Source organism: Mauremys reevesii, linkage group 8 (assembly GCF_016161935.1).
Source record: "Mauremys reevesii isolate NIE-2019 linkage group 8, ASM1616193v1, whole genome shotgun sequence".
In the NCBI taxonomy this organism is placed as follows: domain Eukaryota; kingdom Metazoa; phylum Chordata; order Testudines; family Geoemydidae; genus Mauremys; species Mauremys reevesii.
Genome location: NC_052630.1, coordinates 75,919,957 through 75,939,257, shown reverse-complemented (window position 1 = coordinate 75,939,257; position 19,301 = coordinate 75,919,957). Strand labels below are relative to the sequence as shown.

The window sequence follows — 19,301 nt, the reverse complement described above, 5'->3', positions numbered from 1 at the left end:
AAACGTAGACAGAACCAGGTTGATCTTAAGAAAAAGTAAAGCTAATATGATCACTATAGAGAGACAGTCTTGCAATGCCGCTGAGTAATATTTCCCATGTAAGCAAACACATCAAAAACATCTTGGCTTGGAATGATGTACTGCAAGTGCCTGAATGAAGAACAAGAAGAGGAAAGATATAATCAGCTTTTTTGGGGAAGACAAAATTAAGTAGTTGGAAGGAGATCAGTCTCATCCACTTAAAGTCAAAAGAAAATAAAGCCAAGATTACATCAATACAGTCCAAAGAGCCAAACTGGGGGCAACAATAATCCTAATTTTACTCCAATAGTTATGGAATACTCCACTTCTACAACCATTCATAAAAAGCATTTAAAGGAAAGTTTAGCTCTTACTAACCCTGTTTCTGCCATTTCCAATCGCCCTACCTTCAATTAAAAATTAAACAAAATCCCAAAGCATGCAATAAAACTGTCAGTTTGTCACTTTATTTGTCTGCCAAAAGGGAGAGATCATCCCTTCCATTGTTTCTGTTTTAGACTGTATGTCCCTCCCCTTGTATTTGTGTTTATCCTAATTCTGGTCTTTGCACACCTGTACTATAAACGTTTTATAAATTTGAGGAAGTTATTAGAACTTTGGCAAAAAATAAGAACAGAAGCCAATTATTTTTAAGCCAGATCAGAGTGTGAGGTTGGAGTGGTGTTAACTATATACTTCAGTTTTTATGACTGAGCAAGACTTCCAGTTTCATCCCCTTCTCACCCCAATTTAACAGATATGGTAACTAGGGTAAGAGAAGGCACACAACAATCACTTTTCTGGCAGAGCTGGGAGTAAAACCCAGGTCTCTACCTTGACAGAATCAAGTCTCATCCACTTAGCCATACTGTTCCCAGAAAGATTAGGCTTTGCTATCCTTTAAAAATGAGATACTTCTGCATAGCCTCCACTAGAAAGAACTGAGACAGATTAATGGTAGCCTTGTATTAAATATATTCCCATAGCATCAAAGATCCCTAGTCATGGACCAGGATCCCTTTGTGGTAGGTAGTGTCCAAACAGAACAACAACAAGATAGTCCCCCTTAAAATAAAAGGAAACACCCATTTTAGGTGTCCTTTAATAGACCCTAATTCCCACACACCAGATCCACCACTTTCATTGCAAGACTCAGACCTCATACTTACCTATGGGAAAACACACCATACACGTCTAACAGATATGTATGTTGATGCTGCTGAAGTCAGAGTTAAGGCTTTGCAATCTAGTATAAGCATGAAGAAAGTGCCATATGTATTGTATTGTTATTGTTTGTAACAAAGGTGAATGGGACTTTATAGAAGGGCAGAGTCTGCTAGTGAAAGTGATTAATGTGATGTATGGGAATTAAGGTATGTTAAAGGATGATAAAATAAAGGAAATGTCCAGTTAAGGTAAGGATTTGTATGGGTGGACACCCACCCAAACCACCATAACTAGTTTTAATGAACTTTCTTTGGGGAAATATACATTTCCTTTAAGTATCTGAAAACTGCTGTCTTCCTCAGTATGAAATCCTTTCAGTCAGTTTAAAGATCAGGACTTTTAAAGCCATGTTAGTAGGTCATGTTATTAAGTTTGAGCTTTTTGGAAGTCTGATACCAGAATGATGGATGCGATATTAAAATGTCTACAGAATACAATTTGCTTTTCACTAATGAGATGCAGTAACAAGGTTTTCATAGTAATCATTTAATGTGATTGTCTCTATATTACAATTCCATATCATCATCAGCCACTGTTACAAAACAAACTGAGCAATTACTAGCATAATATATCAGCTAGTGGTGTGACATATCTGCATGCTTTTTTAGTTCATAAAACAATTCCTGTTCTGAGTGTTCTCATCAACTACTACAAGATTCTGTATATATTTAACCAGGATGTAAAAGATATATTATAACCACCACTATGCATCATGTGTATCTGCAAATAAGTTATACTGAGTAATGGGTGTTTTAATTTATATCAGCACAAGTTATATAATACCATCGGTTAATTGCAATTGTTTTATTACACATATAATATGGGGTGTTGAGTTGAGGCTCTGAGTTTCTAATAACGGAATCTAGAGAGGTAACAGCATAGTGGAGGTTTAAGTAAAGAGGAATACTAAAGGGAGACCAACACCTCAGATTACATTCATGTAATTGTAAATTTTTTCTACGAACATTTCTGGATTGTGTATTATTCTTTACATAAAAAGCCAGAGAACTGCTTATGGCTGCACTTAAGTTGGCCATATTTTTCCATTTGTTAAACAGAGGGTATTCATTTAACAGGTTTATTCTTAGATATCCTTAATTGTAGGTGTACCAGGAACTGCTTTTAAATTAATCAATTTCCCATTTCACTGAATTGGGAAATTTGTATGTGTTTTAGCAATTAAACAGCATTATTGAATAGCTTATAGCTCAGTGGTTTGAGCATTAGCCTGCTAAACCCAGGGTTGAGAGTTCAATCCTTAAGGGAGTCACTTAGGGATCTGGGGCAAAATCAGTACTTGGTCCTGCTAGTGAAGGCAGAGGGCTGGACCCAATGACCTTTCGGGGTCCCTTCCAGCTCTATGAGATATCTTAACTACTTTACAAATACTGTGATCTGGGCAGATCACATTTCATTTTAAGGTGAATAGCAAGACATTTAAAAATACAACAAATACTGTATGCTTTGTAGTCTCTCTCTGAACCTTAAGAAAACAAAGTAATAGTTCCTCAGTGGTGCATTTAAGGAATTTAGCTAAATTCTCATAACACTTCCCTTTTATAGACTTAGGTAAATTCTTAAATATTTTGAGCTAAAGTTCTCCACAACCAGAAAGACAGCTGCCCTGCACTGCAGTGGCCCCACTTTGCAGCCTGATACAAAAAGGTAGACAGAATTGTGAAGAGAAGTTTAGAGGCCACAACGACATAAATGGAAACTACACTACACCCTTTGATTCTTTGCACTGGTACACCTCAATCCTAAAAACACTTAGACTCACAAGAGTAAAGTTGAGCATTTTTGAAGGCATGGGATCTTTCGGAGGTAGAGGATGTGGGAAGAATAAGTCCATCAGTGATGACCAATGACATTTCTGTAAAAACTGTTTAAAGAAACAGATTGCAAGACACTGCAGTGCTACTGAAGACAATAAAATCTTACTTGAATTTCTGGGGGAAATGACTAAAGTCTTATCAGTTGCCAAAGACTTATCATATAAATCAGAGGGGAGGACTTTCAATCTTTACCACTAACAGATATTTACAAAAATATAGTCTCTTCCCACTTCTCACTCAACCACTAACTTCCACAATGCTGCTTCTAGTCAATTTATTTTTGGGACAGACACAACTATAGCTACTACGGAAATCAAGAATGCAGCAAGACATTCCCAAAGTCATAGCAAGACTTACTTATAAGCCTTAATTATGTGCTGTACAAATGGGAAAATACCACCAAATCACACATGTTGAATTTCCAAGAAAGCTTCATTAAACCAGAATTAAGATGGAGCATAACAGTAATTTGAGGGTGAAAATTCTTATCAAAACAAGCCTTAGTAAACCAGGAATTCTGCTGGTAACTTTAAAAAACTCCAACGTTTGGCAATATGGAAACAGTTAAAGCATCCAAACAACTCAGTTTTACTTATAAACTGTTCATAATTACAGGGAAACAATCTTTACAATACTTAGTCTGCATATCACAATCCCTAGGCTGAAATCAAAACTCTTACTACCCTACTGCTAAAATGTGTAAGTTTCTACTTCAAAAGGTAGTAGAATTCACTCTATCTAGTGGAAAGCCAGTTTATTCACCAAGAGCAGGGCAGATTTCAAATATAGGTTATGCTGCATCAGTAGTCTGACCACAGTGCAGGTTGACGTGGGTTCACACCTTTGGTCTTTTTGTAATGCACTAGAATTTAAATTTTACCTGTTAATTCATTTACAATATTCATGACCTATCTCCACAAGCATTTACAGTACAATTATTAGGAGAAAATGCCTTCTTTGATGTTAGTACAACACCTGTGTTGCTGTATGAAAAAATCTTACTCTGGTCCCACTGAAGTCCATGACCAAGTTCCCATAAACTTCAAATAGGAGCAGAGCACCTAATGAAGGAAATTAATGTTTTGGCCATTTGACTAAGTGAACAATGAAGATTGTGGCTTCATTAAAAACCAGAGGCCTACTCATATTCCAACAACACTTATAAAAATGAATGACATTTCAGAGTTATTTGGCCAGTGCATTTTGTGTACTCATTTTGGAAGAATTTATTCCATCTATTCTAGGAATCTACAAAAAAAGAGTCATTAGTGGAGAATAGCAAGAAAGATCTCAGGGAGACAATAAAGCTAATTTATGGTACTTTTGGCACAGAGTTGACAAAAGTTACTTAAGTAAAGCCCTAATATCCAGTCCACATTGACTTTTGTATTGGAGAATTTGTAGGCTATTTGCATAATCTATAGGAGACTGCCCCAAAAAAGACTCCTACGTCTTATTTGTTTTCCAGAGCTAAAAAAGGATTATGGCTTCCCACATTCCTAAAACTAAAGGAACATGAGGAAGAACATTAGAAATATTTTTTTTAAAGTCAAATTTGCTAAATTCAAAATTAAAGTTGCTTAATTCTGGATTTCCATTCCTCAGAGAACTCTTATTCAAGTCCCCTCATAGCCCCATCATTCTCTATATATCCTCCAGGGAAGGTAGATGTCTTAACAAGCAACACATCTTGAACACCATCACGCATTAAATTCAATATGTTTTACTAACAAACAAAGATCATACTAATTCTGCCATGCCATCTTACTAAATAAAAGCTACAGGAGCCTTTCCACAACCTGAGACAATAGCAATCCATTTTTAGAAGACTTATCCCTATACACTGAAGAAAAATTATGCAGCAAGTATAATTACATTCAGCTGGTATTTATGCTATGCTATTTTAGAACACTTAGAATAACTGATTAAACATCTATTAGGACATTGCCAAATTAGTATCAAATTATCACCCTGATTCACACACTGCCATCAGACATTGTCCAGTAGGCCATATTAAAAGTACTCAGGAGTCTTAAAAATTCATATGAATTTAAACTCTGGTCATTTCATTTTAGACTCACTAGCAGATCTTGTGGTTGAGTCCATTGTATTTAACCATTATCAAAATACTTCCATTCACTTTTCTGAAAGTTTTCACTGTGCAAATAAGATACAGGCAACAAAAAGATTAGATGGGAAAATGCAGGTTTTAATAAGGAAAGCTATCAGAGATGGCTCACATGGACTGGGCAAGCAGAAATGTTCACAACTTATGTGATGTCTTGATTACTTTCCAAATTAAAACCAGTTTGCACAGACTGGGAACTATTACCTAGATTAAATAACTTCACTGGAATCAGTCTGCAGCAGAGCCAGAAACAGTATGCAGAATAGAATTGCTTCCTAGTCTGATGCCTTAACCACAAATGTATCCCCACTGCAAAGGACTATAACAAGAGATCACACAAAGTAGTTAGATTTTAAAGAGGAATGAATAGTCAACATTTGCAGCTATGCAAGCCAAAATAATCTAAGGGTATTCAAACCTGATTAGGAGCATAACATGATCATCTGCAAGGACCAGGAAGAAACACCCCCCTTTTATATGGAGGATAGGCACAAGAAGATAGGCACTTCATAAGATCCCCCTCTGAAATATCAGATAGAGGCCACTGCTAAAAAACCTCTGTGTGAGCAAACTGTCTGTTCCAGTATAGTACTGTATTTGTTAAGTTTTCCTGGATGGAACACTTCAAAAAACACTTAAGTATTTAGGCAGTTTATACAAGCTGGACATCCAAGTAACGTCATGGCTCAAACACATTGACAGAAAATTTTACAGTGAGGCTGTAACTTACATGAGAGCAGGTTTAGACAGGAGGAAAAAAAATTTCCTCACAATATCAGCTTGACACCAGAACCAATGATGAGAGCAGCCACAGAAACATCAAGGAAAACATTTTAAAGACATTAGGTAACAATTATATAAGTAATTACCTGGGCTAAACATTGGACTTCACCTAAAACGTCCCTTCTCCTTTCCAGTTCTAGCTTCTAGAAGTAAAACTGTATTTCATATGCATATGTAATACAGACACCAGACAACATGGATTTATCAAGAACAAATAGTGTCAAACCAACCTGATGGCTTTCTTTGACGGGGTAACAAGCCTTATGGATAAGATATACCACATCTACTGCTTCCCCTTGACTTTAGTAAGGCTTTTGATACAGTCTCACATGACCTTCTCATAAACAAACTAGGGAAATACAACCTAGATGAAGCTACTATAAGGAGGGTGCATAACTGTTTGGAAAATCATTCCCACAGAGTAATCATCAGTGGTTCACAGTCATGCTGGAAGGGCATAATGAGTGGGGTCCTGCAGGGATCAGTTCTGGGTCCGATTCTGTTCAGTGTCTTAATCAATGATTTAGATAATGGCATAGAACAGTGCTTCTCAAAGCCGGTCCGCCACTTGTGCGTGGAAAGCCCCTGGCGGTCCAGGCCAGTTTGTTTACCTGCCACGTCCACAGGTTCAGCCAACTGCGGCTCCCACTGGCCACGGTTCACCGCTCCAGGCCAATGGGGGCTACGGAAAGTGGCGCAGGCCGGGGGAAATGTGCTGGCCGCCCTTCCCACAGCCCCCATTGGCCTGGAGCAGTGAACTGCAGCCAGTGGGAGCCGCGATCGGCCGAACCTGCGGATGCAGCAGGTAAACAAACCAGCCCAGACTGCTAGGGCCTTTCCCTGCACAAGCGGCAGACTGGCTTTGAGAAGCCCTGGCCTAGAGAGTACACTTATAAAGTTGGTGGATAATATCAAGCTGGGAAGGATTGCAAGTGCTTTGGAGAATAAGATTCACATTGGAAAATGATCTGGACAAACCGGAGAAATGGTCTGAAGCAAACAGAATGAAATTCAATGAGGACAAATGCAAAGTACTCCACTTAGGAAGGAACAATCAGTTGCATACATACAAAAGGGGAAATGACTGCCTAGGAAGGAGTACTGTGGAAAGGGATCTGGGGTCATAGTGGATCACAAGCTAAATATGAGTCAACAGTGTAACCGTTGCAAAAAAAATAAAAAAAAATAAAAAAAGCAAACATCATTCTGGGATGTATTAGCAGGAGTATTGTAAGCAAGACACGAGAAGTAATTCTTCTGCTCTACTCTGTGCTTATTAGGCCTCAACTGGAGTATCATGTCCAGTCCTGGGCACCACATTTCAGGAAAGATGCAAACAAATTGGAGAAAGTCCAGAGAAGAGCAACAAAAATTATTAAAGGTCTAGAAAACATGACCTATGAGGAAAGATTGAAAAAAATAGGTTTGTTTAGACTAGAGAAGAGAAGACTGAGAAGGGACATAAGTTTTCAAGTACATAAAAGGTTGTTACAAGGAGGAGGGAGAAAAATTGTTCTTCTTAACCTCTGAGGATAGGACAAGAAGCAATCGTCTTAAAATTGCAGCAAGGGCAGTTTAGGTTGGACATTAGGAAAAACTTAACTGTCAGAGTCATTAAGCACTGAAATAAATTGCCTAGAGAGGTGGTGGAATCTCCATCATTGGGGATTTTTAAGAGCAGGTTGGACAAACACCTGTCAGGGATGGTCTAGATAGTACTTACTCCTGCCTTGAGTACAGGGAACTGGACTAGATGACCTCTTGAGGTCCCTTCCAGTTCTGTGATTCTATGATTCACTCAAGAATCTCTATACATTGTGCCATACACTGTAGTCCCAACTTCCATTACCCCTTCTATTCCATTTAGCATTCTTCCAAGAAGGCAGCACGATTAGCATTATTTTGTGCTGTAGCCAACATCCACAAGAGCCTATGATGAAACCATACTAGTCTTCCAACATCAACTAAATCAAAATTTACAAACAAGTAAACCTATAAATAGGTAAGAAATGCATTAGTGTGCCATCTATAAGCCAGTGTGCTACATGTTCTAAGTTCTTGAACAACAGCCTAACAATTAAATAGCAATGAAAAATATAACTTCAGAAAAAGTTGAGATCATGCTATTCATTTTGGATATGTTGTACATAAGAGATACTGTTTTACCAGGCCTTCAAGAAGTAGGTGAATTAGAATGGAATCAAGAGATATTACAGGCTATTTCAGTAAGAAGGGATTATAATTTATTCATTTAAGATTTGTTATTCTTAAGAGTACATGTGCCCAGAGTGCTGGATGCAAGAGCATTTAAAAAAAAAAAGGCATTTTAAGTGTGAAACTTCTAAGAAAAAAAATCTCTACATAAAATCTGAAGGTCTATTATCAATTAGTAAACTAAACAAACAAGTACAGAACACCCATTTTACAACTGAAGACTATAAAATGAGAAGGAAGTAGAGAACAAGCAACATGTAATCAAAACTGAGTTAAAAATTGATTTAAATAAGATTGTTTTGAATCTCTTTAAATCCTGACTTTATATCTCTGCACTAGCAGGACAGAATCTCACTTCCTGGTGAGGGAGGCTTTTCAGGGAAAAATCCCCTTGTAGGGGGGTTTCCTCCCAGTTTCGTTTTGCTACCAGTCTATTTACAACCACTGTTAACTGGATGATGACTGTAAGCAACTGATACATTTACCACTTAACACAAAGTAAGTCACTATTTTTGTCTCTTCCCTATTCCTCTGGACCCCAGGCATCTTTTCCCTTGCATCTTCCCTCCTCCTCTCTACACTTCCCCCATTTCAACCTTTCAATTTTTCCATCACTGTCTGCTTCCTGCTCAAACATATTAAGATTTCCAACACCAGGCAGCAGTCTCATGCTACATAGTCTCCTGTTCATGTCCCTCCAACTCCACTGGCTCCATCACGCCTCCCAGATTCCTCCCCCTCTACATTTCCCCTAACAACTCATACTTGAGGCTGTAGTCTTGATCTGTATACGTGAAAAACCAATCTGTAAAAGCACAACAAAGGCTGTAACCGCAGAGAGCAGAAAGGGAGAGAGGGAAAATAAAATATGGCACTTTAAGAGACACATTCCTTGGCAGAGCATTTCTCCAGCACACCCCAATAGATTAGTGAATGAAATCCCAAACTGTCTTTATTGTAGCCCAAATCTTCTCTTCTCCACCTGCATCCCTCCCCCACATCAACAGATATGTCAAAGAAAAATAGTCAACTTTCAAAGTGGCCGTAAGCAGTATATAGTCCTTACATTTCCTAGTTCATTCTTGAATGATTCCTTGGATAAACTCAACAGGCCAAACATTTTCCTCTATCTTTCCTTCTCACACCCTCTCAAAATTCCATTGGCTCAGTTTAATAACCCTGTTTTACTGAGGTCTATTAACCCCTTCTCACATATAATTGAGAGCATCACAAAAGGTATTTATTTCTATTATGGATTTTATCTTCTCCACTAGCCCTCCACTCACATACCCTGAGCCATTTTGGAGATATGAGTCAGAACACCTGAAATTTTGGAAGAATGATCATGTAAGTTTTCAGAACAAGACCTCAAGTGTTTAACCAAGCTTCTTTTGGGGAAAAACTGTCTGATGATTTCTTGAAGTATATAAATTTTGATAAGATCGCTCTTCTTGGGTAGTTGGAGAATTGGAAATTGAGATAATGGCAAATCAGTTTCAAATTTAACTATGAAACAGCTCCCTCTGTTTCATAATAAAGAAGAAAAGCAGGAATTATATGCAACTCAACAAATATGATGGAAATACAAATTGAAATACAGAAAAAAAGATGTTAAGGACTCTACACTGACTAACCACCATTAAGAGACTTCTAAATTTTCAATTTTTATCCATATTACATAACCAGAACAGTACAGACCATGTCTGAAGACAAGAATTTATAATGAATGAAATATTTCAAAGCACCGAAGAATCCTGTGGCACCTTACAGACTAACAGATGTATTGGAGCATAAGCTTTCGTGGGTGAATGATGAAGTGGGTATTCACCCACGAAAGCTTATGCTCCAATACATCTGTTAGTCTATAAGATGCCATAGGACTCTGTTGCTTTTTACAGATCCAGACTAACACGGCTACCCCTCTGATACTTGAAATATTTCAAGAATCTAATTAAAGCTGTGGAAGAGTGAAACTCCCAAACCTTTTTGGTTTAATATGTCAACTCCATTTTATCAAGATAAATTACTCTCTCCAGATAAGACCATCAAGATCTCTTTTGGACAAAAGGCACAAGCTCTTTTTAGGTCACCTCTAAAGAATGTTGACATTTTCATGTGGGTGCTATTTTATTGTGATGCTATAAGCTAGCAACTTCCATCTCTACTTAAATCACCACAGTCCACCACCTTTAAAGACCACTAAATCCAAACAAACTGAAACCATGCCAGCAGTTAATTCACACCCCCTAAAACCAGATGAACGTGTAACAGCAGAATATGTTGTGATTATGCCGCAGTGGAATCTCCTCCTTGGATGACTGAAGGAGGCGTCACTGTGATGAAGTCCTGGTGCTATCCTAGCGCATCCTACCCCTCGCGCTCGTCAGTGGGGCTGGGACAGCGCGTTCACACAGGGTCAGAGCAGGGCGGATATTTCTCGCCGTCAGGAAGGAGGACTCAAGTACCCGGCAGATTGTGTATGAGAACCCAAAGCAATCCCAGTAGACCGCCACCTCCTCCCCCCAGCCCAGGGGAGCTCCGGCGGGTAACTCGGGGGCTGCCTCGCAGCGGGTTCACAGCCTAAAACCGAGACAGTCGCTCCCACCCCACACGGGGCAAACCCCAACTCGCCGCAGTAGCCACCGCCGCCCACGCTCCGGAGACGGCAGGGCGAGCAGAGGCTGCTCCTCCGGCACTCGCAGGAAGGCGGATCTCCCGGCTCCGCAGACAGAGCCCAGCGCTGGCCGAGGCGAGGGGCCGATCCGGCCCGGCCCGGCCCCCGGGGGAGGCAGGCAGGGAGAAGCGAGAGGGGGCGGCTGGCGGCTGGAAGCCGGAAGGGAGCGCATGTCCCCGGCACTGCTCCCCGGCCCGGGGGCCCCGGGCTCTCCCCGTAGCCTGCGGAGAGCGCTTAGGCCCGGCGGCTGGGTACGTCCCCACCCCGGCTATCCCCGCTGAGCCGGGCTGGGGTCTCGCCCGCCCCTCACCTTGGAAGCCTTGGCCGGGGGGCCGGAGTGCGAACATCGGCTTCCCGTGCAGCCCGGCCCGCAGCCGCCGGCGCCTCGGAGCTCCTCGCCCGGCCTGTCCCGCTGCCTTGCCCCCGAGCTCGCCGCGCTGCTCCGGCCCCAGGCAACCGGGCCACGTCCCTCCGAGAGCCCGGCGCGCAGGCGCACACTCTCCGCCCAGGCCGCCGTCAGCGAGCCACCCGCGGCCGCGAGGCCACGTCCCTCCCTGCGCAGCAGAGCGCCCCCGCGGGCCTCCGCGTCCCCCGATACAGAGCAGGGGGCGGCCGGTGGAGGGAGCCGAGCCCCCCGTCCGGGGCAGGGGTCAGCACCCCCTGCAGGAGAGGTCGGCTGCCGGGGGTGGGGGCTGGCCCGCCCCTGAAATGGAAACAGGCCAGGCGTCCCCTAAGGTCAGGCAGATTGAGCCCTACACGGGGGAGTTGGACCCCCCCACACACACCAGGAGGCCAACGGGGGCTGAGACTTCTAGACTCATAGAATATCAGGGTTTGAAGGGACCCCAGGAAGTCATCAAGTCCAACCCCCTGCTCAAAGCAGGACCAATCCATAACTACATCATCCCAGCCAGGGCTTTGTCAAGCCAAAAACCTCTAAGGAAGGAGATTTCACCGCCTCCCTAGGTAACCCATTCCAGTGGGTGACAGTACTGTCTATACCGCTCCCTTTGTGGAGTCCTCTCAGGGCAGCAGCCACTGCCCCAGGCCCATCTCCCACCCATGACCATCTTGTTGGATGGCAGAGGTTGGAAGGAAGGTATTGGCTCCAACTCAGTGGCCAAAAGGGAGGAGAATTGCATAAAAGTGTGGTTCAGGTTGAGTATGCCCCGCTTTCAATGCCAGTTCTCTAATTTTGTTAACTAGTGGCTATTCTAAGCTTATTAAAACTAGCTATCATTTGGTTTAGACACAGTCTAGGAGCAGCCCTTGTTTGAATCCACCAGCCACCCATCCACTAACAGCATTTCAGTTGTTATTGCCATCACTGTACTCCCCAAAAAGGCTGTTCCCTACCCCCACGGTGGACCTCAAATAGTAGTTGATGCCTTCACCATTTCTAAAACTTCCACTGGAATCATGCCAGAAACCACAGCAATTGCAAAACATAGCTGCCACATTTCTCCTTATATAAAAGGCAGTATATCCTGTTTGTCACACTTCACATGTAGGCGCTTTTGCCTAGTATATTTGATGCTATATATAACATGCTTTTATTTTAGGATAGTACCCAAAGGCCTCATTCAACATTGGAGTCTATTTGTATTTAGCATAATGAGCTCAGAGGCCCTGGGTTTTAAGCAGTATACAAAAAACAAAGGGACAGTCTCTGCCCCAAGTCTACTAGTGAAGGAGTCCCTTCAAATTGTGCTAGGCACCATGGAAATAAAATGAAAGCTTTCTGTATTTGTAGCAACTTCTAATACCAAGCACCACATGAAGCACCGTAAGCATTAAGGATGACCCTAGTTGGTCTGCAGGGCCGCTCTAGCAATTTCGCAGCAACCGGCAGAGCGCCCCCCGCAGCGTGCTGGTGCCTGGAGCCGGCCCTGTTGGTCTGTGTAAGTATGCTACAGAGTTAGACAGAATAGTTTGAAGAACAGCAGCTAAAGGAAATATGCAGTTTAGTTTTAACTACAAAAGGAGTGTATACATTAATCAAAGACAGACACTTAAAAAGGCAAAGGAATTGCTTCAAAAAAAAAGATAATCCCCACTGTAGGATCATTCCCTAGGTTGCTGCTATGACTTTCTATGCCACAAAGAATATCACAGCTGTGATTACAGCAAAGACAGAAGTAGAGGTCTTGAATAAGGATAAAATAGTAATTTATTGCACCAAGGATCCCCAGACATGGACCGGGGCCCTATAGTGCCAAGCCCTCTAGAAACACACACCAAAGAGACAGTTCCTGTTCCAAAGGGTTTATAGTATAAGCAACAATTACATTACTCAAACAGGTTTCCCTCCAGATATGGGCAAGCCATTTCCATCAAGGATTTGTGCACTTCTTTGTTCCACACAACATAAAATTGATTTTAAAAGTGTTTTTCTTCAAACACAGAAACTGAAGGTTTGATGGTGGTAAGCTGCAAAGAGAAAAATTCAAATATAAACCCTTTCTAATTATAAGGCATTGCCTTCAGGAAGCAGTTTTTTATTACAAAATGGAACACCTTTGTTTTTACCTGCTTGAAACCATGGCCTCTAGGGATAGTAGTTATCTTGGCAGCAAACATTTTAGATGGAGAGAAACTGAGAAAAGGGATTTGGCCTGAATTTATAGCTGATTCAGGGGGGTGTGGCAAGTGACTCCACCTAGATCTACCCACACAACTCCCTTCTGTTCTATTCATAATGGGGATGTAGGTAATATTAAGACACTGTAGATGCAAAAAGGCTCTATCTGAAGAGAAGAGGGGAAATTGTGATTTCTGTCTTGTGTAATATTGGTTGGGATATTTTTAACTATAGATATTTATATTAAAATGTAAGACCCTTGTGAGAATTCTTTTTGGATAACAAGCATTTATTTAGACAGACATACTATAAGAAAAGAAACAAGTACTTTGCTATGAATGGTTTCTTCCTGGGAAAAGGAAAATAGGGTGGAATTTTGAACCCTCTAAAGTTCTAACCCAGACATGGTTAAACTATTTCTGGAATTAGCAAAATGTAGAGGCATAGTGCTGTCTACTTGATTTAAGAAAATATTGTGATTTTGAGAGTCACTTATTTCTTTATTTTTCCTTTCATTAATTGAGTAATTGTCACAGCAAACACCAAGATAACTTCAGACTTCGATTATTTTGTTTTCATTTGTTTTGTGTATTGTGATTGGTGTTTATAGATTGGCTTGGGAAGTTTGTTTTTAATGAAAGTGTGTGTTTGAAAAATATATATATATTTATTAAATATGCAGTAATAACTCCATAGTAAAGGATGAGTTGAGTTTTGCCTTTAAAGCAGGGATTCAGCCTCTCTGAATGGAAAAATAAAGCCTACCCTCCCAAAAATTACAGCAATTACTCTTTGAGTGCAAGATGAATTTTTTCAGAATTTACAAATGAAGCTGTTTAATTAGTTTAGGAATTAAAAATTGGTCCTTAAAGAAATTTAGAACTCAGTGTTAGAGCTTTTATGTGCCCCTAATGACCACAATAAGTGTACAACACAGACTCTTCAAACTTACCAGATAGTTAAAACTCGCAGAACTCTTGTGTGTAAACTATTTTTGCATAATTTATTTTAGGATTAATGGTAATTTTTCCATTGTTCTTCATAACAAAAAGCATCTCTATCATCAAAGGCTGAAAAATATAATGTAATCTATAAAGCATTTTAGAAATAAATGGGAGAGAGGACATCTACTTGCACTTATTTGTATTGTTAATTTACCGTTACCAAAGAACTCCTATGACCTGTCCAGTAATTTAAGAAACACGCTTGAATTAACTGACAGTTCTTCATGTCTGGAGAAGTAGGTACAAATCCTGTTTTGAATACTGTTGTATAGTAATGCTACCCTTACTTCTGTGATGCTTCTGGCGGCAGCACTTCCTTCAGAGCTGGGCAGCTGGAGAGTGGTGGCTGCTGGCCAGGATCCCAGCTCTGAAGCCAGAGCTGTCGCCAGCAGCAGTGCAGAAGTGAGGGTGGCATGGTATGGTATTACCACCCTTACTTCTGCACTGCTGCTGGCCGGGCGCTGCCTTCAGAGCTGGGCACCCAGCCAACAGCCACCACTCTCTGGCCTCCCAACTCTGAAGGCAGCGCAGAAGTAAGTGTGGCAATACCGCAACCCCCCTAAAATAACCTTGTGACCCCCCCAATCCTCTTTTGGGTCAGGACCCCCAATTTGAGAAACGCAGTTTCCCCCATGAAATCTGTATATTATAGGGTAAAAGCACACAAAAGACCAGATTTCATAGGGGGAGACCAGATTTCACGATCCATGATGTATTTTTTATGGTTGTGAATTTGGTAGGGCTCTGCAAATAACCCATGAAAGGCAGTCATCCCCCTCTCTGTAGCAAGATTCTATGTGCTACAATTATACACATCATTAAAAAGGGATCTTGCATACCTATAAACCTAGGACCAGACTTCTGAAACTGTAGCTCTTATGTAAAAAAGAGCAAAATCATTGTTGTGATAAAGCATCACACTCAGTATCAGACACGTTTATGAAATCAGTTATTAAACGAATGTTCTGCAGAGCACATCTGAATACATCCCTCATAAACTTTACTGTATAGTGCTACCTCCAAACATAAAATGCTCACTGCTGTAGACTGCAGACTTTTTAAAGACCTTATACAAAAGAACAATGAAGAAAAGATGGCAGGATGGTGTTGGCACAGTCACTATACACGTATAGTGGCTTTTACAAGTGGAAGATGTGTGCAGCTATAGGCTGTGGACTTCTTAAAATGCTTAGAAGTCTTTGATCCAAAAATCACTTCTTACAAAGTAGGTATGAAATAAATAAAAAAGAAGATTGGAAGCTGGTATCATTACAGGAGCAGAGTTAAGAGCATCTGGATGCTTAAATTGTGCATTTCCATATTTGCAAATGTTCAGAAAACCTTTTACTTTAATCTGTATCTGAATTCCTTGACTTTCTATATGTTTGTCTTGATTTTTTTTACCCTTAGTTTATTGATACTCTGAACTGCAACAAAAATTTTGACTAAGATTAATAATAATACCTAGCTCTTATATAACACTCTTCTTCAGCAGATCTCAAAGCACTTGACAAAGGATGGCAGTTAAATTATCCCCATTTTACATAAGGGAAAACTGAGGTATAGGGAGGGGAAGTGACTTGACCAAGGTCAAACAGAAGGATAATAGCAGAGCCCAGACTAGAACCTAGGTCTCCTGAGTTCCACTCTAGTGTGCCAGCCACTAGGCCCACATGAAAAGACTGCACCCATTTTCCCTGAAGATCCCCAACTTCCTTCTTTAGTGTGCAGCTACTCCTGCTTTTACCCCAACTAGGACTCAAGCCTGAATTAATTGTGCAGCCAAAACTCCTATTAGAGTGAATGGTGATTTTGGTGCACAAAGAATGCAGGATTAGGCCCATTAAGTCATAATCTTCTGTTTGTTACATTACAGTTGTCTCTACTCTATTGCAAATAACTATGATGTCACAAGCAAGATTATAGCTTCATTTGAGGAACACGCAGATGGGTCTGTCAGGAACAAATAAGCAGTTTATATGCCATTTCTTTAATAATCAAAAAGTGGAGAAAAGAAATATGAAAGTGTCTGTATGCCTCACACTTTGGACCCAGTATACCCAGATCTAGTTCTAATCGGAATGTTTTTCAAAGTTTTCCATGAAACATCAATGACTGTATGCATTCATAAATTACTTTGGGAATATTTGGCATTAGACTGCTCTTTTATTTTTGTATTAACTATATGGGTGTTCATGTGAATTTGCCTAAGATCTGCACCAGGGCATCAAACTCATGAAACATATTCCCAATGGACAATAAATTAGAGCCTTATCCATTGACTTTAATGTTGCATCAAACTCTTAATAGGAATATAGTAGTTCTTAATAACTTTTTAGATATCTTTTGGGTGCAGAAGGAAGAGCTGGAAGTGATGAGACATTGAAAGCAGGTGGAAAGGGGGCATTAGATGACAGCAGTCAGACTCATTTTGCATCAGAGTTTTTTCTTTGCTTTCTTTAATCTGATGTGATTCATTAGAAGATTAGAGTTTTAAAGAAGAGAAAATCCTATGCAGTTTTAATGGAACTAAGCTTTCTTCTTTTCTTATTAATCTCATTTTAATACACAAAACAAGTACATATAACCCAAATACAATAAAGCAAGACATAAATGTATCAGATTTTATAACTAACTCAGGAAAATAATAAAAACAACCATAAAAATGATTTTTTCTTTAAAATCAGAGAAAACTGGAAAGGAAAATGCAGATGTTTCTCCTGAATGATTCTCCTGAGCTTCACAGGCCACAAATATAACCTACATTTTTTGTTGTCTTTCTCTTCATGAAAAAAATTCCAAACTGAGCATTACAGCACTCCCAACTAGTCAAAGACCTAATCCAAGGTCCCTTAAAATTAATAGACTTCAGTGGGTTCTGGATCAGGCTGTAAGAGGTAAACTGCTAGTAACAAACTCAGGACACTTATTTTTTCTATGAAAATCATGTTTATGGGACATATAATCCTGGGCAGCCTTCCTAAGATCTGCCCCCTTTGCCCTTACTCCCATGCAGAAAAACCACATTGCCTTTGCCTTCAACAGCCATGCAAACCGGGCCAAAATTTGTCTATGAATTAGAATTATCCAACAGCTTTTTTAGAAAAGTGATGGATTATCGGGGAGGTAATGGTGCCAGAAGATTAGAGATAAGCAGATGTACTACCTACAGATTTAAAAAAAAAAGGAAAGAAGAAAGATCCTGGAAATTGTTCTCTTGTAAGTCTAAGCTCTGTCCCTAACAAAATAATGAAACTAAGGCCCCAGTCCTGCAAACATGTACACACCTGAATTTATTGGAACTGCTCATGTACTTACAAGTGAAGCATGAGTGTAAATGTTTGCAGGATCAGGACCTAAGAGAGAAAAACAGTAAAAGCCTGATCTTGAAATGTGGTGAGTAGAATCAAGTTCCATGGACTCCACTGTGAAAAGGTGGGCACTCAGCACTTCACAAGGTCATGCCCTGAGTATCTAAAAGGCAATTGGAATGATAAACAATCAGCAGGATGGATTTATAAAAAATAAAATCTTTCTAACGTTGATTTTCCTAATAGTGTAAAATTAGTGGATTTTTGTGAGCAATTTGATAATCTTATTCTCATAATACAACACTGACACAGACTGAAAAACTAAAGGAAAGACCATAAACAAAAGGTCAAGAAAAACAGTAATATATGGAGTTGTGGAGGTATTTGAAGGGAAACCATAGGGAACTGTGTTAGGTCTTTCATATTTAATAGTATCTAGCCCTTTTATAGTATTTTCTGTCATTAGATCTGAAAGCACTTTACAGAAGAAGTAAGTATCTTTTCCCCCATTTTACAGATGAGGAAACTGAGGAACCTAGTGGTGCAGTTACTTGTCCAAGATCACACAGCAAGCCAGAGGCAGAGCCAGGAAGAGAAGGCAATTCACTTGAGTCTCATTCCAGTGCCCTATCCACTGTATCATACCCTAAGATTTAAAATCTGCATTAATGTTCTTGAAGACGGAATAAACAGTACATGAACTACATTCACAGAGGCGCCTTGTGACAGAGTGCTGGTTACAAAACCCTGGACCAGACCTCAGGCACACCAGCTCCAATCAGGAAAGGGGAATTGGAGCTGGCTGAGTAAGCCCAGGCCTAAGTGGCAAATGGAGAACAGCTGCTGACCTCATCAGCCAGGGGCTACATAAAGGCTGTCAGGAAGGAAGCCAAGGGGGAAAAAATGGAAGAGCTTGGGAGGCATTGTTAGCTGCAAGCCTGATGCTGTCTCTAGCTACAAGGTGGTGGGAACTTGTGCTGTAAATAAAGAGCATGGGTGATTGTACCAAAGTAGAGGTCTCTGGCTGTTTTTTTGGGTGTAGAAGTAGCAGAAGATAGATGGGGTCCACTGGTGCCTTGTTACACTCCTGCATTAGGCACAGTTGCAAACACTGGCAAGAGACTGAGAGTGTTTAGCAATATTGGTGATTAATTCTTAGTATCAAATCTTTTGGAGGAAATACATAGTACAGTACACATACCAAATAGGAGAGACATAATCAAGCATTCTCATCCACCACTTTTGATTGAATTATTTTCATCTTCTCTCAACTGTCCTAATTTATAGGGGACTACCTGTTCCACTATAGTTAAGGCTGAGGAACCCTTTCTGTTCAAAGGACAACTCTTCTAAGTACTCTAAAGTCTGCATGATTACCTGGATTGCACTGAAATTTGGTGTACCTCATGGAGGAGGAGGTTAGGTTTAGTGATTCAAATTTGGAATCATTTGACAGAGGAGTTCCCAAGATATAGTCCCTCAAAACCCCCCACTTATGCTTGACAAATTCTATAAATATATGC

At 40.5% G+C, this 19,301-nt stretch overlaps 1 protein-coding gene and 1 long non-coding RNA gene across 11 annotated transcripts in view; one reads left to right on the top strand and one right to left on the bottom strand.

Moving 5' to 3' along the window:
• Window positions 1-13,470, bottom strand: part of EVI5 (ecotropic viral integration site 5) — a 131,570-nt gene extending 118,100 nt beyond the window's left edge. For 8 of the 10 annotated variants that reach the window (XM_039485077.1, XM_039485079.1, XM_039485080.1 and 5 more), the window contains exon 1: window positions 13,412-13,470. In XM_039485077.1, coding sequence (XP_039341011.1) covers window positions 13,412-13,462 — 51 coding nt within the window. In that variant the 5' untranslated portion in view covers window positions 13,463-13,470. Of the gene's footprint in view, window positions 1-11,192; window positions 11,375-13,411 lie in introns of those variants that run through there. The other 2 variants (XM_039485081.1, XM_039485086.1) reach the window with 2 other exon arrangements.
• Window positions 10,552-18,788, top strand: LOC120370418. Its single transcript, XR_005583730.1, has 2 exons — window positions 10,552-10,685; window positions 18,296-18,788. It is a non-coding gene; the product is annotated as an uncharacterized LOC120370418 (long non-coding RNA).
• Window positions 18,789-19,301: the final 513 nt, after the last annotated feature.